This window comes from Alosa alosa, chromosome 19 (assembly GCF_017589495.1).
Source record: "Alosa alosa isolate M-15738 ecotype Scorff River chromosome 19, AALO_Geno_1.1, whole genome shotgun sequence".
NCBI lineage: Eukaryota > Metazoa > Chordata > Actinopteri > Clupeiformes > Clupeidae > Alosa > Alosa alosa.
In genome coordinates this window covers 16326808-16352956 of record NC_063207.1, presented here as the reverse complement: position 1 = coordinate 16352956, position 26149 = coordinate 16326808, and the positions used below count along the sequence as shown (strand labels likewise).

The following is a 26149-nucleotide window of genomic DNA, read 5'->3' as shown; positions in this document are numbered from 1 at the left end:
AGGTCTTGCCACCAACACTTTACCATGGCAGTCAAACATGGAGAGCAAGTGGAAGAAAACACATTTAAATGGAGGCCCTCTTTAATGTGTTAGTGATTGACGTGGAGGTGGATTTTCGCTCCCCCTGCGGTGAGTGTATCTGACATCTCACAGGTGTGCATAATCAACTGTTCGATACGCTCGCTAGAAAGCCACGGGATTGATCTTCTCTGCGTGAGAGGAGCTGGGGCCTGAATTGGCCTCATTAGAGAACATCGGGCCTGCTCAAACTGCTCCACAGAGCCTCCTGAGTCTACAGCTTTTAAGAACAGCTTTTGTAGAGATTTGTGAAAAATATATCTTCAAAAAAGTCTCACAATTGTCGAAAACGCAGGACCGTTCCTTCCAATAACGAGATCTTTGAAGGTACTTTTTGGAATCCTTTTCAGCTATCAGATATATATTGTGTTTTTTTTTTTTTTTTTAAGATCTGCAAAAGGGGTCAATAAAGGAATCCTTTAATAGGAAGTTTCTATATGGAATGGCTAGGAAACAACACAGAGAAGCATTAAGGTTTCTACTGTATATGGATATATTTCATGCCCCAAAATATAGAGAAAAGTATACAATGGTACTGTAAAACACAACAGCTATCCCATCTCCATCCACTCTGGCCTGGCACTGGGCCTCTGAAACGGCAGTGAATGACTGATCTGGTGGCCTAGTGGAGCGTTGTGGTAGCATGTCTCTCTCTGCAGTGGCAGTTGACGTAGCAGTTGATTCACAGCTTACTCCAGCAAATTAAAATCAGCCTCCCAGTCGTTGCTACACTAAAGTTGACTAAATTAGCACTGATGTCTGACAGCTATTAAGAGGTTCATCCACTTAGCAAGAAATTACATAGAATGACACACTATTACATACAATTACATACTTGTACAGATATGTACCAGTACAGATTACTTGATGTATTCACTGTTTATCATAACAGGAATCCCTTACAGAAATTTCAGGTTTCTGGCGAACAGTTGCCACAAATTTGCGGCAAGGTCATAATTTCACATGCAAATTAGGTTTCTCGCAAACAGTTATGGTAAACTTTTGGCAATGTTGCAGCACATTTGCAGCAATGTCATATGCAAATTAGGTTTGTCACCAGAAGTTCACTGGAAGTTTGCCATAAATGCAAAATGTGGCGGCAAATCACTGGCAAACACATTTACCAGTAGTGACAAACTTCTCATTGTTGCCAGAACTTTTCTGGAAGTTTGCCTCTAGTGGCCAACATTGTAAAACCTGGCAATATTCTCTAGTGAACTCATTTGTTACCGACAAATCACCCACAAGTTTCCTGCAAATATGCCGCAAACATTTAATTTTTGTAATGGATATTTTAAAGTCAACTGTTACGACTGTCTTGCTTACAGTTCTATAACACATCTTAAAACACAGAGGGAGGATTATCTGTGACCTTCTGAATGGTTTGTGTGAGGTAAGACAGTACATACCTCTATGCTGGGGCTAACAGGAGACTGGATGGTGAATCGTCACAGCAGTCCGATGATGGGGGAATGAAAAACAGAACAGCGTAATGAGTGAGTCAAAGACTTCTATAACACACATCAGATTATTCCACAGATTATCCCATTTGAATTTGTTTGATTTTTTCAATCCCAATGAATACTGATAATCTGTCATTTTACTGTGGTGTTTTACACAATACCACAGGTTTTATAGAATGCAGAGTCACTGGATAACTAATATACTACTATATAGTGTAAATTTAATGTGATTTATATATTCTCAGAATGACATCTCATTCAGAAAATATTCCTAAATTAAACTAAGGCAAAGAGAGAGAATTAAAGCAGAGAAAATAAGTACAGAGTATCAAAAAGCTGTCGCGGTGTATTGTAATAGTATAATAATGTTGTAATACAGTGTTGTTTTGCACTGCAGGAAGTGCCGTAAGATACTTACAACAGTTCTGAGAGTTTGCCTTCGCTTAATGATACCAGTCATAAAATCATAATATGGCATGTAACAAAAACCTTTCAATTCAAGCAGTGAACTGTTCTACTACATTCATGTTAAACCTTCAGTTTCCTTCTAGATTCATTAGATATTAAGTGAAATATTTCAGACCATTTTTTCTTTTAACCTTGATGATTGTGGCTTACAGCTCATGAAAAACAAAAATCAGAATCTGAAAATAGAAAAGAATTTAACTAATCTGACTAATCTGGCTAATCTAAAATAGTTAATTTATACATGATCGGCTTTACTACACTATTCTCTCAAGGTTGCTTGCACACCTTTTCCCACCACATTTTTCCCTTCCAGTCAATATGCTTTGATACTGCACTCTGTAAACACCCTGCCCTTTCAGCAATGCCCTTACAAAAATTTGTTTGCGGCAGATATGCAGGAAACTTGTGGGTGATTTGTGGATTACAAATTAGTTCACTAGAAAATATTGCTAGAAGTTTGCCAATGTTGGCCGCTAGAGGCAAACTTCCAGAAAAGTTCTGGCAACAATGAGAAGTTTGTCACTAGTGGTAAATGTGTTGCCACGTTATTTTGCATTAATGGCAAACTTCCAGTAAACCTCTGGTGACAAACCTATTTTGCATATGACATTGCTGCAAATCTGCTGTTTGACAGAAGCCTAATTTGCATGTGAAAATATGACCTTGCCGCAAATTTGAAACCTGAAATTTCTGTAAAGGTGACCTTCTATGGCTTACCCTTCTTCTGGAGGGTGTCAATGAGTGTCTTCTGGACAACTATCAAGTCAAAAGTCTTTCCCATGATTGTGGCTGTGTTTACTGAAGACTAAGAGATTTTTGATTTTCATGAGCTGTAAGCCATAATCATCAACACTGAAACAAAAAATGGCTAAAATATTTCACTATATATGTAATGAATCTAGAATCGAGAGATTCACTTTTTTAAATAAATTGGGGGGGGGGGGGTTAACTTTTCCCATGATATTCAAATTTTTTGAGACCCACCTGTAAACTAGTCTACTGAGCATCAGAATAAAAACACTACGTATAAGATTTAGGTGGTCTGGGATGCCCTCACCAGTAAGGCGTCGTCGGAGGTGGCAGGGGATGGTTCGGTGGACACGGAGCGGGTGGTGGTCAGGCCCGTGAGCGAGACGTTGGACAGTCGGCGCTTGCGAATGCCACTGCAGTTGTTGGGGATCTTGAAGGCACAGCGCTTGTGGTAGTTCAGCCCACAGCCTTGTCAAGGAGAGAGTGAAAGGGTGAGGAGAGGGAGGGCTGGAGTACAGGGTTTCTTCATTTCATCTTTCCTCAAAATCAATACAACCCCATAAATGTTGCACAACTAGTCACACGACTACACATTTCAGGAAGATACACTCTGTGAAAACTGACCCCCAAGGAGAGAGAAAAAGAGAAAAAAAAAACAGATCAGAGTGTCAGTCAGAGTGACAGAGACCAGAGAGAAAGAACGAGGATGATTGAGAGACTGATGTCCTGCGGTGAACAGCCCCGTGGTGGTCTTACCCTCACACTTGAGGCCCTGTCGAACCAGTCCCCACAGCATCTCCCCACAGTGGTCGCAGAAGGCCGGAGCGCGGTACGAGTGCACAAAGAGGGCGTGCGGCCGGATCTGGAAGTCCTCCACCGTGGCCGAGGCTGGAAGAATAGGGGGGGACACAGACAGGGGTCAGCGGGGAGACACAGCGCTGCCCTGAGCAGGAAGGGCCGGCTGTCACCTCGGAGGGTTCTCCACTTCCTGCTGATCCAACTCTACTTTTTGTATGGTCTTTATAGGTTATTTTCATAGGAATTTTAGTTTGAAACCCAATCAGTACCCAAACGTTTTGAGTCTGTGATGCTTACCTGCTACATTTCACTTACTTATACTTTTTCTAGAACCCATAACTTGACAAATAAATGCTACAGAGATAAGGGATGAGTTTTTTAAATGGTTTTAAAGCTGATGATGAAGTCTGTGATCTGTGAACCAGAGGTTCTTTCGGAGTGTTCTCAGGTCTCTTTTTTTTAATGAAGCATTAGAGACAGTTTGTAAGCTAACTAGCAAGAAGCCAACAGACTTGCCTTGCAAACACCAACAGCACCAACTGATCATAGCTGGCTGGTTCACTAACTGGTGTGTTTTGGCAGTATATTCTGTGACAGCATGCTGTAAGGCCTGCTCTTGCATTTCCAGGGAACGTAATCCATCATAAATATGCATGACCATAAATCAATGCTTTAGAAACCAGCAACAATTCCAGATTAGAGTTTGTGTTCCAATTGTACTTACAATTATACATGAAATCAATTTGACATGATATAGTGTACTTTACGGAAAAGTACAAAGAAACAATGAAAGCAAACATGCTATTTGTTTTGCTTTCAATATTTGTCAGTATGGCACTAATTAATAGATACTTGCTATTGTTTGCAATAACTCTGATGAATAAAATGAAAAAAAAAAAAAAAAAATTGCACAGACACTAATACGTGATGGAAAAATCAAGACCTCCTCCTAACTTTCACAACAAACAAGCAGGCAAGCAAGACTTTATGCTTTATGTTTGAACACAAACAAACACAAAATGTTTTTATTCCAACAGAGCCTAAAAAGCAAGGAGTAATGATTAGACTATGCTTACTGTCAGTCTGCAATTAGGGCTTGTTTTGTTGTAGCTAGTATAAACAAAAGTGTCAAAAATGAAAACTGACACATATAGTGGGTAGGGAAGAATCGTCTGCGCTCTCTCTCTCTCTCTCTCTCTCTCTCTCTCTCTTTCTTTCTCACATACACACACACACACACACACACACACACGCACACACACACGCACTCTCTTTCTCTCTCTCTTTTCCTCTCTCACTCCCACTCTGTGACTTGAGACTTGGAATGCTTTTTCTCTGTGCTTGTAACAGGATGTCTTAAGGAGCTTGGTGGAGAGCTGTAACTAAGTGTTAGAAGTGATTGGTGATTTCCTGTAGCGTTAAGGCTAGAGTTAGCATCTGCATACTAACCTCTCGTAAGCCTATGATCACTGGGGGTACAAACACTTATCTGCCTGTTCATAACATTAGTCATTAGCGGGCTAAAGGAGAGGGAAGGAAATACAGATCATTCCAAATCCCTAACCAAAACACACCAAACCCCTAACACACCAAATCCCTAACCAAAACACACCAAACCCCTTGATCTAATTAAAAAAAAAAACATGAATTTATTTTTGGTGATAGACCAAACAAGGTGCCAAAAAAAAGAAACAGCTTTTTTTAAAAAAAAAAAAAAAATGAAATAAAAATGAAACGGTAAACAGCATAGCTGAGCTGAGCCGCATGCAGCTCAAGTGTGTACATGAGAGTGCAAAGTGTCTGACTCTTTGTGTAAACGAATGTGTGTTATGATTGGCGGCGTTGAAACAGGCCAATGGGAGGGAGTGTGTGTGGAGTGCTCAGCGTGAGAGGGAGCAGCGCAGTCACACACACATACACACTCTCCTCTTCGGTCACGAGCGCCCCTGCATGTTGAAGTAGAATACATTCTGATTAGACATTCTCCTGCCAAATTGCCTCAATTTATTCAAATTATTGTTTTGCCTTTTGTTTAAAGGCCAAGATATGTTTGCAAGTTTAACTACCTGTAAACTGTCATTAAATGCTTCAGAAAATGAGTGTGTATGTGTAGAGAGAAAGAGTAGGACTGGAAATTGGCACAGTAAGAAAGAAAGAAATGTTCCAGGCACTGGCTTTTAATGTAAATATTATAAATTTTCGCCCACTTGTGTGTTTTGAAATAATCACTTCATTCTAGAGTGACTTTACCCACAGCCTTCTGTTCCTATCACACAATCACATAAAAACAAACTGTTCATGACGTGAGGGGTTGTGATATCTGAAGAACTGGTGACCCAACATGGAGGACACTAGGACCCCTCTGTCATTAGAAGGCCACAAAAGGCACGTTCAATCTCAGCTAGCTCCCTCAAGCAACAGTAAACAGCGAGCAAACTATGTAAATTACTAATGCAACACCTCATTACATCTAACTGACCTTTTATTCTCTGAATGGCATGCGGATGTCAGCTGCAACCTCCCTTGTATAACCAAAAAGTCCAGTCTACAATCAGGTTGTAAGACTTGGCCTCCGTTGTGTGAACTAGAGGCTTCCTTTGACTCTGTCTGACCCTAGACCAGTATAAGCTGTGATAGAAGGGGTCTGTGAATCTTCTGTGAATGGTGTGAAAATGGCAAAGCGCTGTGCAGTGATTAAGACATAATGATGAGTCAGGATGTGTCAGTGAAGTATGGTAACAGAGGAGGTGATGCCAATGCTGACACAGCAGTGAGGGTGATGATGAAAGGGATGTGACTAAGAGTAAGGGACAGGATGTGATAGTCTGTTGTAAGTTAATGATCAGTTGTATGATGGCTTCCCTATCTGACAGTGAACTGCTTTCACAATGAGCATGATGTTGATTATGTCATATAATGATGCTGATGTGAATTCAGATATGTAAATGAAACATAGATGCTGAAAATAGTATATTAATGAAGCATAAATGTAAAACCAATCCAAACCAAACCAAAGTCCTTGTAGGCAAGTGTCTTGGCAACACCTTTGGGCAGCCAAGCACATGACATTCGCTTTCTATCTAATGGAGAGACTCATAACAGATCTTAAAAGTGCATAATAAGAAAACTGTTTACAGTAAAGTTAAGCTGAATAGCATAAATGTTTCAACAGTCGCTAAAATCAAGCTCTAGTAATGGTGGAAATAAACAGAATGTTCAGGTAAGGAGAAATGTCTGATTTAGACTACCAAATATGTCTGGCTCTTCGAAAAGGCAGAACTTCATTAACGGATTTGCCATCTTCAGTGTGGCAACTCGCCCATTAATTTTTCCCCTCAGTGATTTGTCTCCTCCCTTGATGTCTCCGGTGAGACTAATGATGGCAGACAGGAGACCGGAGACGAGTTACAGTAGATCATCTGTAGCAGAGGTAGCATAATGGCTGTGCCAGTGGCTAGCAGCTTTTGCATTAGCACTGTAAGTGATAATGGTGGGTAGTAGCGAAGGTGTTAAAGAGTTTTGATCATAATGGTGAATATCTCAGGACCTATAGCGCTGATAGCAGTGAACAACGATGTCTACATTAACAGTGAGAATGATGGTGAAAGCTGCACGAAGCTGCACGAAGGCGTGAAAAGGTGAGGGTGACAGCTATACCCCCATTAGCAGGTAGACCTGCTTAATGACTATACCTTTACATTTATACATTTATATGCGTTTACCCAAAGGGAGTTACAGTGCAGGTAACGTATACATCTCACCAGGGTGTGCTCCATGGGACTGAAGCCCATGCCCTTGACATCATTAGCACCTGTTGCTGCTAGCGTGCACATCACCTGTCCGTGATGAGTGGTGAAGGATAAGTACAGGTGACTGCTGTTCATATGTTCATATGTGCGCATCCCTATAGCGTGGTTGAATGCAGTGTAAAGGGCTGAAGTGTCGGTGATGGCAGAGGCTCCTGGACTGACAGGCGATGGTGGCTGATGCACAGCTGAAGCAGTAGGAGAGGCCCGTAGAGGCCGGTGAGGGCGGTATTGACACGCTCGGTGGGGTTGACGGACGCCTCCGCTCATCACACAGCGGTGAGCTGATCTTTCCCTAGTCCACACACACCCACCCACCCATCACACACACACACACACACACACACACACACACACACACACACAACACACACACACACAAACGCACACATATAAACACACACCATACTCCAACGGTTCCTCCATGAGATGTGACAGACAAGACCAGTCAAAGAACTCTGGTTCTGATCTCATTGAGATGAAGAGGTGCCGGCACATACACAGGTTCTGTGTATTTTTAGGCTTTTACATGTTTTTACATTCTCACAGTGCTAATTTGAACAACAGTGCACACTTTGTTGTAACTCCTGGTGATGTGTGTGCAAATGACTCAAAAGTACAAGGTAAGTTATTAACTCTGAATAAGTATAATTATCTAAAAGTAAAGATTTAGTCTTGTGTCGAACTACCGTGTGGAACCACAAGCCGTCTCCTGTTCTACGCATAATAGCTCATCAGATCTAATATGATTCAAATGCTTGGAAAAGAAATAAAAGAAGTGATTGTAGGTGGGTGAACTCTGGTGAGAGTTGAGAGCTACAATTAACACCCACTGACCTCCCCCCACTACTAGCACCGCCACCTCCACCATCCTCCATCTCCTCTCTGGCAGTTGGGAGGTCTCCGTGTGTTACTTGATGCCACACACACACACACACACACACACACACACACACACACACACACACACACACACACACACATACAGACACACACACACACACACACACACACACAAACTCTTGCTCGCTCGGCACAGTGAGCCGTTAAAAAAGTGTCATGGCGGCACGCGGTACACGCAGCATGGCGTGAAGGAGTGGAGTGCAGGAGAACGTGTGTGTGCATCTGGGCGCGTTCACACCTGGGGCCCAGCGCCGCAGGTAGCGCAACGAGAGGGTAAGCAGGGTGGTGGTGGTGTGTGTGTGTGTGTGTGTGTGTAGGGGTGGATGATGGGAGGGGGGTGTCAGTCTAGGCCCTCCACAGTGCTGGCTCCACTCAATTGCCTACCGCACTGCACCGCACCATGCCACCACCATACTGCACTAAGACTCTGAAAGAGAGAGAGAAGGAGAGAGAGCCTGCCAAGCATTTGTAAAAACATGTTAGCGGTGTCAAACACAAAAGCACCGTCACTTTCTCCTGCACCTCTTGCAGACATACCCTCCCTCCCCCATGGCTACCAACAACCCCCTCCCCCCTCCCCTCTTCCAATCCCCTTTCAGCGCTAGACCCGTGTCAAATTTTCACCACATGGTACAATCTGAAACAAAAACACACGGCAGAGGTGAGGTGTCGCACAACAATTCAACGACTTGATTAAACAATTCAGCGACTCCGACTTCGCCTGCGGAAAAAAGGTGCTGCTGGCTCTTTTCGTGGGTTTGGTTCGTCTCGAGCAACGTGCTCCGGCTTCCGATCTAATCAGTCTTTTGTTTCTCCGTGACTGGAGGTGACAATGCTGATTGTGGAAGGAGTTCTCTGTGTAGAGTTGTGTTTTTTTTTTTTTTGGTCTCTCACAGTCGTTGGCAGTCATGCTCGTTGTTGTACTTCTCTAGCGTGTGCTGCACAAGCTGAACATCTCTAAGAGCTCTGGGTGTCACACACTGTTGTTTTTTTTTGTGGCTTAAAACAACACTGTTACTTTGGATCCCACACATAAAATCAAATTCTACCTACTGTAGAGTCCGCAACAGTTAAGGGAGTAGAGTAAGAGATGTGGGCTGGAAAGGATTTGTGATGACAGCACAGTAATAGTCAGAATCTGTTGTTATCGTGATATATTTTGTCACGATAATTGTATTCTGAAATGTTGATATGGTGACAGGCCTAAGTCAGATATCATCCCTAAGCCTAACTGAAAGCTGTCACCTCTGTAGCATATTGTGATGCTCCATCGTGTTGTATTATTGATTAGATTAGGTTGTCATCTGCTGTAGGAGGTTCCCAACCAATAGCACAAGGAATTCAAAAATGTTTCCTATATAGCTGTAATTACTGAGCTGATTAAGAATACCGGTCTTTGGAGTGTGTGGAGCGTGTGGAGGAGGCAGAGGGCTCCGTCCTCACCTGACAGCACCACCTCCACCAGATCCCCCTCCTGGATGTCTGAGGCACAGCGCACCAGCTGCAGGATGTTCTCCGAGTTGGGCTCATGACGGAACAGCAGGATCTTGTCGTACATTCCGTAGAACCCACACTCAGGGAACTGATACAGGAGAGAACAGAGATTTCATTTACATTTAGAGTACAGTATGTTCCACACAGAGCACTGGCTATACAGTCAAAAACACAGACAGTTGTTGGAATATTCATACCATAGTAAACCAATCATTGGCTTTGGCCTATTTCTATATACACCATTCCTATGTAGTTAGTATATCATTACTGATAAACTGGAGTGGAAGCATCTTTTAATATTGGTGTTTAATCTGATAAAGTAACATTAAAACAACACATGTATGTATGCTGCTGATATAATCAGTACACAATTTCTGTAAGTTCATTAAAGAGAAGAAAAAATAATAGAAACAGGTGTCTAAGTTCTTAGTTTCATTTAAAGCTGGATCATGATGACGCATAATGCGACAGTGCCAACCTTCCACAAAAACAACAACTGCTGGAGAAGATATTTGGCAAAATTAATGACTATATTTAAGGGCTCCTGTGTGTAGTATGAATGTCATGAACCAACACTATTAATTCTTGGAAATAAAGAGTATGAAGGAATGTTTTGAAACCATTTGTTATAAAACACACAGGGTCCTAATTTAAATGCTAAGTGCAAAATCTAAAGTTTAACTAAAGCTTGCAATCTATTTACAAATTTAATCAGAAATATCCTAAGCACCAATATCAGTGGGCCAGCTGAAAGCTCTCACGCCACATGATGCTGTTAGTTCATCCATGAGAACTTTGCTCATAGACTGACTTTGCACTTTGCCCAGCATTTCAATTAGGGCCCCCCAGTCTAAAGAGACAGACAGACAGACAGACAGAGAATGGAGTAGCAAACCATCAATGAAATGGTCAGTCCCAAAAGTTCATCACCTGTCATCACCTGCCTGTGCCCCTTCATATAAATGTGACAAATGTGACATATGACCACAACACGTTACCATGGACTACACGAGAGGATGGTTACCAGAGAGTGGACATTCTAAAACCTGCAATACTGATGAATATTGTAGGAAGGTCTACACATTCCACACTATGTAAAGGCTTATTGTGACAAAGGTAATTAAATAAACATTAATTAAGAGATTCATCACCAACCATTATTTATTCAGTGAACATTGACTGAGCATTAAGCTTTTTTATAGCAATGCCCTGAGTTCACAATCATAGAACAACATCTATATATCAGTTGAAGCCAGAACACTTAACAACAACAATATATATATCTGTGATTGTGTATTATGACAAGTGGATTTCATTTTTAAAAGAGAAGTAAGGTAAAAAGATAACTTGCCCAGTAATGTCTTATAATCAAGCAGTGTCTTTCCCTCTTATCAGAGAGAGATGGCCATTTCCACATAGTACAGTTGACATTGATTTCTAAAACCATCTCCAGTAATAGTAGATAGTAGAATAGTAGAGTATAATAACATGTGTTATTATATTTGACTATCAATCCTATTTACAATTGGTCTCTGCTACAGAGACAGAGATATATGCTCATATTTTAGTCCCCACCCTATATCTGTAGGTCTAAACTAAACACGGAAGTGCTAGAAAGCAGTCAGGGAGCTAACTCACCAATTCACTGGCAAAAACAACTTTTCAGCCGAAGCCAATTTTATAAGGGCTGGCTTGGGCAACTTACCTTTGGCATTTCTAAAAGTGATACTTAAAGCGATGGTTCGGAGTAATTTCACCCAAGGGTCCTTTGCACCATGACCCCGAGCCAAACACCCTCCCAGAACCGGTTTTCCCTTGGTCGAACACTGGTCGAGTAGCGCTGTCAGAAACTAATGAGTTTCTGCAGTCGTAATGGTACCAACTTTTATCTCGTAAATTACCCCACTAATAATGCCCTGAATGGTACGAAACTTCTACAGTAGTACAACTATGTTCTTTACTCATAAAACAAGGCATTGAAAAGTTTGTAAGTACACCAGGAGTTAGGAAGTAACGTCGACGCAGCGGTATAGTAGCAACTTAAACTGCATTGCAACCAACAAAGTTTCAACTAGTTAGCAACTATGGTTTTGGGAAATGCACCCCATGCACATCACATACTGTATAGACTGATCACCCACTAACAACTTGGATTATAAAAAAATGAATGCAAAATGCTTAACTGGTTAAATATTTCCGTTTAACTGAATGAAGAATTGGAATTGAAAATGTTTAGCTATTCAACTGGGCAGCCAGCCCAAGGTGTTATGGAGTTTTGGCTACACTGCAATGTCTGTCTTTGGGCCCTAGTTCTGAAATATCCTCTAATTTAATGGTGATGTCAGGTGAATGCACGTCACAGCTATAGGCCTACCATTCAAACTTCGGATATACACATTAATTCACATCAATAAGAAAATAGAAACACTTTGACGTCTGTAGGCTATGTAAGCATCCCAAGTAGGCTAGGTTATATACTGTAGCCTACCACACACAGACATAAATAATTGTAATTATTTAAGATTAGATTGTTGCACCATGCAATATTGATGTGTTTGGCCTAAGTACCAGAGCACTTGAGAATTTCTACCAATGCACCATTGAGAGCGTTCTTTCTTTTTGTATCACAGTGTGGTACGGGAACACAACCTCCCATGACCGCAAACAATTGCAAAGAGTTGTCAAGTCAGCAGCCAGGATTATTGACGCTGACCTACCTGATCTCCACGACATTTACACTTCCCGCTGCAAGAGAAAAGCTGATTGCATTATTAAAGACCCCAATCATCCCGCTCATGCTCTGTTCTCTCCCCTACCATCCGGGAGTCTTTACCGGAGCATTAAATCCAGCACTTTATGTCTTTTTTTTTGTCTGTTGTATGTCTCCTTGTCTGTTATACTGCATGTGAGTGATGGAGCAAAATGCATTTCATTGTATTGTAGGCTTACTATATGACAATAAACCGAACTTGAACTTAAATAATTTTCCGTGGTGTCACTTAAAGGAATTATCCGGAGTAAAATGCACTTTAGATCAATTTACGGATGATTGGGAGTACATACGTTGAGTTGACATCCAAATCATGTCATTCGGATGTGTTTTGAGAAAGTTCGATGTTACCTTTTTAATCAAAACTCGTTAGCCTGGAAGTGACGTGGGCATGTCATTTCGCTACAAAACGCTATTTTTATACCTCTTCTACAGTTCCAAACAACATTACACTTACGTGGTAGTGAGTAGAGGGTCCCTAAAGCCAAACTGAAGTATCCCGAGGTCTTTATTTGGTCGGATAGAGAGTCCAGAATGAATTTCATCAAGCCAGTACCTTTCCGGAAATGTTGCCATCTTTGCTGCCATCTTCAGGGGAAAGTCCGTAGGAGTCGATTGCTGAGTGTGGAGTAACACGCTCTGGAAATTCACAATTTCGTCGCCGTTTAAAAAAAAAAAAAAAAACATAGTCCAGTCCATACAACTTCATTTCAATTTCGAAAGAAATACTGGACTATGTTTAAAAAAAAAAAAAACGACTCCTACGGACTTTCCCCTGAAGATGGCCCAGGGCCCAGTTTCCCGAAAGCATCTTAAGGGCCCAGTTTCCCGAAAGTATCTTAAGCCTAAGAGCGTCGTAAAGTCCCTCTTACTAACGCTAACTGTTTCCCAAAACCATCGTAGCTTAAGAGCGTCGTGAAAACACTCGTAGATCCACGAGTGCTCCAGAGTTCTCGTTACCGGCTAAGAGCGTAACAGTACTTCTCACTGAGGTCACCAACAGGACATAGGCCTACAGAGGAATTACAACTTAGAATACATAATCCAATTTACGTTCCCATTCTTTATTGTGTTTACCTGATGAATCAGATTTTAGTGTGCAAAATAGTAGGCCTATAACCTACATTTAATGGTCATACTAATGTGATAAAAAGCGGACAAAAATGCAATCCAGTTATGAAACGAGACATTGCCAGAATAGTTTGCCATTATCTTTGCTAAAGTGAAGGCTATAATTTATTATGCCTATGAGGTAAAAGCAAAGAAAGGAACATGTGGTTTAGTCTGTACTGCATCAAAATCTTCAGACGTGTTCTTAAGTGAAACCGCGAACGTTTCCCGATAACGACGGAGACACGCTCTTAAGAGGGTTTTCTACGATTCATCTTACGATCGTTCGTTTGGGTTTTCCGACTGTTTCCCGAACATGCTCGTAGCGTGAACGCGCATACACTGCTCTTAAGACGCTCTTAAGGGGAGCTGTCCACGTTAATAGTTCTGAAATATCCTCTGATTTGATGGTGATGTCAGGTGACTGCACGTCACAGCTATAGGCCTACCGTTTAAAGGTGCCATGTGTAAGAATTGAGGTAAAAATATCCAAAAAATGAGCTACAAGCATCAAAAGAATGAGAAGAAATAAGGGTGATGATGTCATTAAAAAAATGGCAAGGTATAGTGCTGCAGAGATATCAACCAGAATTAGCATGCTAAATTACTAGCCACAGCCCGACAGGTGTCATAATACCAGCTTCGGCCATGGGAGGCGGTATGCGGGCAACATAACCGCCAGCCAAACTGCAATACACGTTTCTCGGTTGTTACTCTAGGGTAGACCAACTCACTTTCTGGAGGTATACTGCCTCCATCTTTTATGGAATGTGGAATATGAATTGGTTTTTTGGCGGATATTACACATGGCACCTTTAAGCTTCAGATCTACACATTAATTCACATCAATACGAAAATAGAAACACTTTGACATCTGCATGTAAGCATCCCAAGTAGGTTATATACCACACACAGACATAAATAATTGTAATTATTTAAGATTAGATGCAATGCACCATGCAATAGGCTACTTTTTCGCTGTGTCACTTAAGAACACATTTGAAGATAAGAAAGAAGTCGAGTAAAGTGAGGAATTGTGTAGGCTTAGATTTTGATGCAGTAGGCCTACAGACTAAACCACATGTTCCTTTCTCTGCTTGTACCCTTATAGGCCTAATAAAATATAGCCCTCACTTAGCAAAGATAATGGCAAACTATTCTGGCAACGTCTCGTTTCATAACTTGATTGCATTTTTGTCCGCTTTTCATGACATTATTATGACCATTAAATGTAGGCTATGCTGTTTTGCACGCTAAAATATAATTCATCACAGGTAAACACAATAAAGAATGGGAACGTTGGATTATGTATTCTAAGTTGTAATTCCTCTGTATGTCCTGTTGGTGACCTCAGTGAGAAGTACTGTTAAGACGCTCTTAGCCGGTAATGAGTACTCTGGAGCACTCGTAGATCTACGAGTGTTTTCACGACGCTCTTAAGCTACGATGGTTTCGGGAAAGAGTCGGCAAATCTTAAGACGTTCGTAAGAGGGACTTTACGACGCTCTTAGGCTTAAGATGCTTTCGGGGAACTGGGCCCAGGACTGTTGTGAATTGAGTCTCTAAAGTAAGTTTATCGAATGCTGGCAATGTGCCTACTTCCATCACGCACAATCAGCAGCACATAACACACAGAACCATTCTTCCCACACACAGGGCTCCATTTCAGATCTTCACAGCATTAATTAATGAATGGAAATGAACAAAGCCTAGAGACTTGGAAGCCTTTTAAACTGTGAACCCACATGCAAACAGAACGAACAAAGGCTCACTTGATCAAGATAGCTAAATACTTGATATAGGTTAATTAAGATCACAAAGCAGTGGTATCAGCGTGCCTAAAGATGCAATCAGCAATGTATATTGGGCTAAAGGCACGATTACATAAAAGAGACTAGCAAAATTCATTTGGCCTTAGAATGATCAAAACAAAAACATAATAAGCACTTCAAAGCACACAGTGTTATACCTACAGTATTTAAAATGAACGCTTAAAAATTACACGTCTGCATGTGTTAAAATCACACTAAGCTTCTGGATTGCTTCAACTGAAACACCACCTCTCAAACCAAACTTCATGACCATGCACTTATGAACCTCAAGCATGAAAGCAAACAAACTGATTTCCATATAAACATGAGCAGAGGAGGGGATTTAATTTTAGATTACTTCAGTAAAAACAACATATCAAGTTGTTGTCGGCCTGGCTTCATTTCAGGTTTCACAATGTTTCAGAGTTTCACAATGTTTCCTCAGAAGAGACGCAGAATTAGTGTTTACTCCCCAACCACCACCATAATAAATAAACATGTGAAACAAACAGAAAGGGTGTCATATTGCCTGATTTCACTGTAAAAAACAAGCACTTGTTTATTGTTTGGCATGCATGCTCATAGTACAAACTGTTAAAGAGTCATATAATACTGTGTCGTACAATACAATTACAGTAGGCTAATGCAATCTAAAAATACTGCATAGTGAGAATTGGCAGCAAACTTAGTGACAGTTCTTCACACAATACAGCAGAATCTGAATCCAACTCAACATCTTCACATATTAATGAGTTTGCTATGCAGTTGGAACAGTCCACAATCCCCCTTAATCTAGAAGGCAATTATTTAAGTGAAGCAGCATACAGCACATGATCACTGAATGCAGACATCATGTGGTCATGTTACATGTTACATCAGGAATAATCGGATTGTGCATTTACTCTTAAAAAAAGTGTACTTTGTGTACTAGACAACAAGCCAGGTTGGAGCAGCCGTGGCCTACTGGTTAGGGCTTTGGACTTGAAACCGGAGGGTTGCCGGTTCGAAACATGACCAGTAGAAACGGCTGAAGTGCCCTTGAGCAAGGCACCTAACCCCTCACGGCTCCCCAAGTGCCGCTGTAGCAGGCAGCTCACTGTGTCGGGATTAGTGTGTGCTTCACTTCACTGTGTGCTGAGTATGTTTCACTAATTCACAGATTGGGTGCAGTGGGTGTAAGTGCATGCACTCAACATGACTGTGTACAGCTTACTGTAACATTATGATGACTTATGACATGTTACCTCACTGTATTCAATGGCAATAAGGCATCTGGAAAATGTTTGAAAAATATTGATCGGGCTGTACTCTGGGTCAGCTGACTGATTTCTCACTGACAAACAGTGCTTGACATCTGCTGAACACGATGACATCAAGTATGACAGGCTCGGAGCGATGATGGACGTGCGACAGACACAAATCACAGTGGCAAAAATGAGCGGGATAGGAATCCAACCAAACGCAGTAGTGGCCAGTACACCGTGTTTTTTTTATGCTGAACATGGCAGTGATCAATTCAATGTCAGAAAAGAGAGCAGCGTATTGACTGACCTGTGCAGTCAGCTGGGCAGCAGTTCAGTATTGATCAGTGCTGGGATGGGTTACACAAGTACTGGGTGAGTGTGTGTGTGTGTGTGGAGTGCATAGAGTCTGTATGGGCACATGCATAGTGTGTCTGTGGGTCTCCTGCACGTGAGTGTATGGTCGAGGTGATGTTCTCTGTTTGTGTGTGTGTGTGTGTGTGTGTGTGTGTGTGCGTGTGTGATTGTATCTGCAGGCATCTATGTGCTTTCTAAAATTCATCGGATCCACCATCTACGGGGCCTACAACTGTGAACACATGTTGCTAGTAGTTCTCCTTTGAAGCTCAATTTAAACCTTTTGCAAAATAGTTCTACTTGATGGCAGGTTCATGTAATGTCCCTACACATGTATAACTGCAACCAATTAGCCACCCTATAATTCCAAGTCATGTTTGTGTTAATCAGATAGCAATATCTCACATCTTATCTTATCCATCAACAGCACATTGTCCGTCTGCTTAGGTGAGATTTGAAAAAATACTGTATCCATTGAATACTGAAAAATATGTTGTTCTTATTACTTAACAGACCTGCACACAGAGCAGAGATACTTTTTCAGGAAGTGTCCATAGGTGTGCTAGCTACATCCAAAAGGTCATCTCAAACACTGACCATCTCATTCCAGAACACAGGCCAGCACCTAAGAAGCTTTTACTTTCTGAGACTGAATCATTACAAACCAGCCAACAACCGACCCATGGTGGCCAAACATTGTTATTCTAGGGGTATACTGTTGTCTGTGTTGTGTGGAATAATGCTGTGAGCATAATGATGCTTTCCTTGTCTCTCAGCTCACTGTGGTAAACTGCAGGCAAACAGACTCCAGGTCCCTGTAATACACACAGAAACACACAGAAACACACATGTGCACAAGCACGCGCACGCGCGCGCACACACACACACACACACACACACACACACACACACACACACACACACACACACACACACACACACACACACACACACAAACACACACACACACACACACACAAAGATATATACACATTGACAAACACAGACATACGCTCACACACATATTCTCTCCTTTACATTCTGGCCATTCGATCATGGCTGAATTTTGTTCCACTACATTTCATGATTACGGTCCACGGCTCATGCAATCACAGCAACCACAAAAAAGAATTGCAAGGGCCTGCTACATATCAGATTTACATAATTATAATAACATAACCTTGGGAAGCCTCTGCCAATTTAATTCTGCTTTCTCCATGAGAGAGTAAAACAGATAGCAAGGAAATGTATAGAAAGAAAAAAAGAGTGTCTGCATGAGAAGAGATTGCATGAGAAGAAAATAGAAGAAGGCAGTAAAAAAAAGAAAGAAAAAAGAAAGGCATATTGAAATAGCTCAAATAGCTTGAAGGTGAGACACTCCAAGTTAAAGATTATTAGTGAATTAATCTTAATTTATTAGCAAAGTAAGATTAATTCAAGGACTAGGGTGCACAATAGTGAGAATTTTGGTAACCTCAGTGATGCAGCAAACAGTGAGTAATGTTCAATGATGCTTTCGAAAGATGATTTTGTCAGTGCTCATTCTTATTACTCTATCTAATAGTAGTTTAAAGACAATGGCAGTTGCTGGGGAAAAAAAGAAAATAACACCTGTCATCACAGAATGTGACATGCTATTTTTTGTTTTCTTGAGGTAACAGCCCCCTGTGACACCAGCATCACAGAAATATAACACTGCAAGATAAACAACTTGTAAGTTATTGTCATGCATATTTCTGACAAAGTGCCAACACAGCGGTACAGATGTTGAGTTTCAGTAGTGTTTGGTGCGATAACAACACATACATATTTGTTGTTAGTCTGTCTGTGTGTGTGTGTGTGTGCGTGTGTGTATATGTGTGTGTGTGTGTGTGTGTGTGTGTGTGTGTGTGTGTGTGTGTGTGTGTGTTTGTCTGTGTGTGCACGCTTGAGAGCATGTTTGTGTTTGACTGACTGTGTGTGTGTGTGTGTGTGTGTGTGTGTGTGTGTGTGTGTGTGCGTGTGTGTGTGTTTGTGCTTGCTTGGGTGCATGTTTGTGCTCTTGTGCATTTGGGCTCTTCCAGTGGTGTTTATCAGGCTGCGTGACAGCTTTGCATAATAACTCTCGTGGCTGTTTCAAGAGATGATGCTTTTTCAACAGGGCAGCTTCCCACTCGTCTCGCACCACAGAGACAAACGTCTGTTTATGTTTTTGCCTCGTTCTATCGGAGCCACATTAGGTTCAAGTTCACATAGCCTTGCTAATGCACTCCAGGCGGGAAGAGATCTTAATCCAGGCTTAAGCGGATGACTTTACAGCGCAGGACCTGAGTGCTTCTTTGAGGGGGTGAAAACATCCACACAATAAATAAATAAATAAATAAATAAATAAAGAATGAATTCAACAGCAAATGGGCACGAAGCTGAAATCACTTTCACATCCAGTATTGAGAATATGCAGCTGAAATTAATTTAAAATGTACGCATTTCTCAGGAAAGAGACCAGAGGGGTGGTCTGGTTAATAGCATGGATGTGTGTGTGTGTGTGTGTGTGTGTGTGTGTGTGTGTTTTGGCGTCTCTGTTCTGTCTGCCACTAATGAGTACTGCACAGAAAAGATCTACAGACGCAGAAGTGATGCTGAGGTCACCATGACAGCGGCCCCCACTCTACCAGTAGGGTTGTCATGGTAGCGGGACCCAAGGCTCTTTCTCGATTGAACACTATTCATTTATCTGACACAACGGAAGCACATACATCTGCTGCCCGTCTGAGCTTTCATAGAAAGAGCCTCCCAGAGATAGACAGAGAAGGAGAGAGGGAGAGAGAGAGAGAAAAGAGAAAGAGAGAGAGATAGGCACACACAGACAGACAGACAGACAGACAGACAGACAGACAGAATGTGGCGTGGCACTAGCCTGCACCACATTGCAAACATACACACACACCTGTTTGCTTGAGAGAAGAGGTGTCTCTTTTGGTGTGGAAGATTGTGGATGTTTATCAATTTAGCAGACAGTTTCACCCAATTGGCAAATGCATTTCATGCATTTATATTGATGTTTATTTGCTGACAGTAAAGTGTGCGGCCTTCATCACTTCATCAGCTGACCAGCAAATATACAGCACACCCCCTCACCCCTATCCATTTTCCCCTTCCTCTCCTCTTCTCTTCTCCCCTCCTCCCCTTCCTTTCTCCCCTCCTCTCCACTCTCCTTTCCTTTCCTCTACTCTCTCCCACCTCTTCCCCAGATGCTGCTAGCAGATCCTACTAAGACATAAGCCCCATCATCATCACTGCGGATGCAGCCATAAGAGGGACCAGTGCAGCCATAAGAGGGACCAGTGAGCTGAGAACGCAAGACAGACAGGCAGGTTTGAGAGGACACTGAGTAATAAGCAGACTCACTGTGACAAAAGGAAACCAGGACACCAAGTGACCACGGTCAAGAAACTGTGTGCTCCAAACGACTGTCTCCTCCGACCACTCACTTTTTAATGACATCCCTATCAGTGTCATGTTATCATATAAAGCCACAGAGTGTGCCTCTATCATTTCTAATGCTGCTACTGAATAAAAGAGGAAAATCAACAGATCGTTCCAGAAAAAAAGACAACGCAACACAAATGTCCATCCTCTCTCCTGCAGGCAGGCTTGTGCTTTTGAACGAACACTGAGGAGTCTGTCTCTATGTGCACCGTGCAGCATCTCAGCAAGCTGCTCGTTGGCCACACATGTGTTCATGTGTGTGACCGGCGGCCCAGCAGGCCCCTCCGAGTCGATGGGCCTGGTCGATGCGCCTCACGGGCCTTGGCATACACTCCGACGGCCAATCAGCTGCCGCGCTCACACTGGCCTTGAAGCTGGCCAGGGGAAGATTGGCGGTGTGTGGTGGTGACCGGTGGTGTGACAGCACAGCAGTTCATTTTCCAACCACACACACAAATGCTCTCTCTCTCTCTCTCTCTCTCTCTCTCTCTCTCTCTATTTCTCTCTCAAACACACACACACACATACTCAAACAAATACAAATATGCACATCAACAAATAGACAAACAGCCAACAATTTCATAGGCAGACAGTACAAATCTTACAAACACATATTCACAGCTGTAAGGCATGCACTCTCACACATGCACAAAGCATATACCCTCGATACACATTCTGACAACCAACAAGCCCTTGTATATGTTTGTGTACATACGCTCCTTCACACAAAATTACACACACACACAAAAATACGTCATAACCCAGTGTTAAACGACAAACACAGACATACGCTCACACACATATTCTCTCCTTTACATTCTGGCCATTCAAACAAGCCCTTGTATATGTTTGTGTACATACGCTCCTTCACACAAAATTACACACACACACAAAAATACGTCATAACCCAGTGTTAAACGAGACTGTGTGAGATCACAGAACCTGCTGTTGCCCCAACCAAAAAGCACCCACTGTGCTGCCGAACTCCAGCAGTTAGACAGGAGCTCCCGGAGATAAAAACACACACACACGCGCACACACACACACACACACACACACACACACACACACACACGTGTGCATGGCGTTGATAGCGACAGAGAGAGCAATGTAGATGAGCATGGCTCTCGTGGAAGATGGAGGCTCATTAAAAGGCGCTTTTAGGGACTGTTAAGATTCTCATTGTCACCTTAATAGCTGTATGTTCGCACGTTATTAGTGAGTCGTTCACAGCGAATACGGGGCCCTAGTAGCCCTGCTGCTGCTGGAGTTTTTACAAGTTCGCCTCCCCTGGCCACGAACAGCTGGGTAAAGAGACGACGCATTGCCCTGTGGCTTATATGGAATCTATAGGCATGAGGAGCATTGTGGGAAAGTTCTTGAAATAAGTATCCACACCTCAAAGTGTCTCCCAGAAATGTAAGTGTTATAACAAAACTTCAGCATTGTATGTTTGAGGTTCGCACAATCCAATTTGGGTTTTACAGATGCATATGTTATGGCATGTTAATGCGAGAAAAAATCATGTATATTATAGCAGCCATTTGTGTATCTATATAAACCCTGCTTGCAAATAAATCCCCACATTGTATCACCTTTTGTAGGAATCAGTGGTTGGCTGAATGTAGTCCTTCTTATCTAAGGGATCATGTATAGAACGCCGGTCATTATTGGGAAAATAAGTCCTGACAGGGCGAACCGGACCCCATTGCGCAACGGAGGGACTTATTTTCACAATAATGACCGGCGTTCTATACATTATCCCGCTTACACGGCTACTTGCCAAAACAAAATAATAAACTCCCCACGATATGACTTTAGCCTACATAGCCTAGCCTATTTGTTACCGTTCATCGTAGCATTTGCTGAGAAACAAATAGTTTGCAACAACACACGCTGAACTTGAATCAAACATTCTTTAGAACACAGCTGATCAACTGTTTGCTTTCACTTTTGAATGAAGTTCCAGTTGGTTCCCGAATTTGAAGCACAAACTCCGTTGCCATTGACAGCGGTCATTATTTTTTTCAGAGGTCCTTTCCCAAGAAAGAATGACCGCTAGAACTTTGGGAAATCCCATTCAAGTCAATGGAGCGTTCTACTTGCCTTGTGAAGAGCCGTGTAATAACAAATGGATACGCATCAAAGAAATAAAGTAAGTTCACAACAATGATAATCAATTAATATCAGTGGTCAACTTGAAGTGGAGCATATTATGTAGTTCCTTCTATGAGATAGCAGACATCCAAATACCTTAACATTCAGCAGGCACTTGAATCCAAACCTACCTCCGACACAAACCTTAAAAAATAGACCTCTGAAAACTTCTCCTGACATATTGTGGGATATTGACCACAATATCACAATCAAATGTTCTACAGACATAAAAGGAATATAAACATATATGTACATGTTTAGGGTTCATAACACATACATACTGTATAGTGCATGTCACTGCAGAAAATAGAAAAATGCAACCTGTACTCAACAATTCAATTATTTCAAGCTTAGTACACCCACATTGTACCATAAAGTGTGAAGCATGAACAGCACTTGGTGATGACAGTAGATGAATACAGCGACTCACACTCTACATATATATCCCTAGTATCCCCACTGACTCATGTCATACTCCACAGAGTATTTTTAGTTCAAAACACTCATGAGGCATTTTCATGAGGGCACTCATAATGATGACTGTCTGCTAGCCTAGCACACAGGCTTTTCTACTCTCTCCAGACCAGCATAAGGGACATTTTCCATGCCATGTTCCACCACCACATCTGAGCCTGCTGTGATCTACTCACCTGCTGATCTGTCCAGCTCCGGCCACAAATCATCAGACTCCAGCCAGGGCCAAGTGTGCAAGTTGCTGATAAACACTGTGTTTTAGCTGATGCTCGATCAGCTTGTGAACACTGCATCAGCTAGAGGGGCTAATTGTCATCTAATAATTTCTTCACCCTCTGGCACCACAGTCACAATCAATCCTCCTGTTTACCAGAATGGACCAACCATTCCCTGAAGGTAAATAAATAAATAAATAGGTGCACAGGTGTAGAAAACATCAGAGGAAAGCCATCAGCCTTCACAACAGCAGCCATATCTATCTCTCTCTCTCGCTCTCTCTGAGAGATAATTGTGTTTTCTAGGCCCTGGCTTAGAAAAATGCACTAACCTTTCGGCAAACTGCATTAACACTGAATGGAAACAGAGGTTATTTTTAGTCGTTTTCAATTACAGGAACATGTCATCCTCACTGACAAACATGTGAGGCTCCTGCATAAAATCAAGTCATGGCAGAAATCCTGTTTCCTTTTCTTTGTAACAGAGGAGGACATGGTCTTCCCAGAATGTACCTTTGATGAGCTCCTAAGTCGGACCAGAGACCAGGAAGAGTGCTACGGTCATAGGGGCTATGGTGTTGCCTAGCATTGCAGGGTGCCACGCTGTAGGAACTGTCTCTCTCCCTCTCTTTTTTTCTTTCAGTCTCACCCTCTATGTCTCTCTTTTTTTTCCCTCTCCATCTCTTTGATGCTCCTGGAAGACACCATTACCTTTTGGCACTTATCCAAAAACATCTGTTTCACAAAGGACTCAGAACAACCTTCATCTGCGGCTCCAGCACAATACACACACACACACACACACACACACACACACACGTGGCTTTCCTCCGGATAATAGTACTCAAATGGGTACTTCACCACGCAATCATAATCAGTTGCCAAGCAACAACAGAGCCCATTCTCTCTCCTGCATTAGAGACCCTGGTGGGGGAGATGACCATATACAGTAAGTGAATCAAATCCAAACTCATCTGTGTGTGATTCCTTGGGTGTCGCTTGTAAAACAGACTGCTGCTGCTCCGGGGGGGAAAACATGAATCCTAATGTCCATTTGAGTATGAATTATTTAGCAATTATAAAGACATAATCTAACATATAGCCCAAGGCATCCCTAAGAAATAGCACAGGGAATATCAATTTGTCTGTGCTCCTTAGAACAACACTTAGGAAGATAAACATACAGTACACCATTTTTCATTCTTAAGCTCTCTAGAAATGTACAAAAAGCCTCGTCCAGCAAGGAGTCATAGCAACAGACGAAGCAATAAAGGTGACAAAAATGAGCTACAGTATGAGCACAGCTGCACCAGAATAAAAGCAATACAAATACAAGATAACCTGCAAAAACTCTTTAAACCTGTCAGAAGCTCAAACATTAAGAAACGTATCAGCCATGGAAGCTGTGCTGCAGGCGGCAGCCTCCAGTCCATATAGGGGTCTTTTCCTAAACAGAGATCATTTCTAAATCCCAAACCTCCATCTCTCTCCCACTCTCACTTCCTGTCACTCTCAACTCTCCTTTCCAAATAAAGCCCCCCCCCAAAAAAAAAAAAAACATACTTGGGAGTGAACCCCCAGCCAAGAGCCATGGGAACCCATAGCCTGCCGTCACACTGACTGACCAGGAAGTTATTACTCCTCCCGATGAGAGCGCTGTCAGCTGATTAACTGGCGATCACATCGGAATGGGAGTAAAATGTAAATTTTCTCTCATGTAAAAAAAAGAAAAGAAAAAAGGTGCCAAGAACTTGAAACAAAGGCCCCTTCACTTTTAATGAAGACTGATAATGCAATGGCCTAATGGAGAGTGATGAAGTTGCCTGTTCACAGCCTGTTAGGGGCCCTAGAGAGAGGATGGGAGGAAAGTGGTAATAGAGAGATGGAGAGAGAGAGAGAGAGAGAGAGAGAGAGAGAGAGAGAGAGAGAGAGAGGCAGAAGGGTGATTTCTCATCAATTTACAGTTTTGCCTTAATGCTGGATTCGGCAAGTGGCAAATAGTCACTGTGAATCTTTAAGATACATTACAACTCATTCTTCCTTTTATGGAAATAGCTAATCTGCATTATTGCTCATTAAGGCATATGGTATCTCACATTGTAATCTACCCTGGGAAGACTGGACTGGTCAAATGGCTTTCATTGCACAAGGGTATTTATACAAGGCTATTTAGCAGATGCTTTTAAACTTACATACTGTATGTCAATTATATTACAAGGGTCATTCTCCCCAGAGCAACTTGGGTTTAAGTGCCTTGTTAAGGGCACACAACTTTTCAGACTACTGCCTACTAGTCCAGCAGATTAGCCACTACGCTACCACCGCCCCAGTTACAACAAGTGTCGGATCCTGAGCAACACACTCACTGGAAACCACATGAATGTCACAAATGGGTGCATTCAGGGTTCTAGTTTTGTGGTCATTTGCAGTAGGAAAGATAAATCTGGATCAGATTTATATTTGTTGTGGATAAGATGAGGGGTCTGAAGTTTAAAAAAATTAAATGGAAGGGGATGCTTGCATTGTCCTATGGTCCTGTTCCCCATTATTTTAGATCAGTGGTCCCCAAACTTTTTCTTCCGAGGGCCAGCTCACTATGCCTGGCTCCAATAGAGGGCCAGAGACTCGGAGTAGTTCTATGTCAGTAACCATAAATAGCTTATAGTGTTGTGAACAACAGCAGTCTACCTTAGTTGAATATTCTATTACATTTAATCATAGGCTATTGCAATTTAATACCATTATACCATAATACCAATACTGTTTATATTGTCATCATGCCATAT

General features: G+C 42.0%; 1 protein-coding gene across 3 annotated transcripts in view; it reads right to left on the bottom strand.

Annotated features, from left to right (window-relative positions):
• The window catches only part of prkd1 (protein kinase D1), a 55172-nt gene that overhangs the window by 17092 nt on the left and 11931 nt on the right, over positions 1–26149 (bottom strand). For all 3 annotated transcript variants that reach the window (XM_048228101.1, XM_048228103.1, XM_048228102.1), the window contains exons 2-5: positions 9710–9848; positions 3516–3647; positions 3067–3227; positions 1488–1511 (exon numbers count right to left, since the gene is read on the bottom strand). In XM_048228101.1, coding sequence (XP_048084058.1) covers positions 1488–1511; positions 3067–3227; positions 3516–3647; positions 9710–9848 — 456 coding nt within the window. The remainder of the gene's footprint in view (positions 1–1487; positions 1512–3066; positions 3228–3515; positions 3648–9709; positions 9849–26149) is intronic.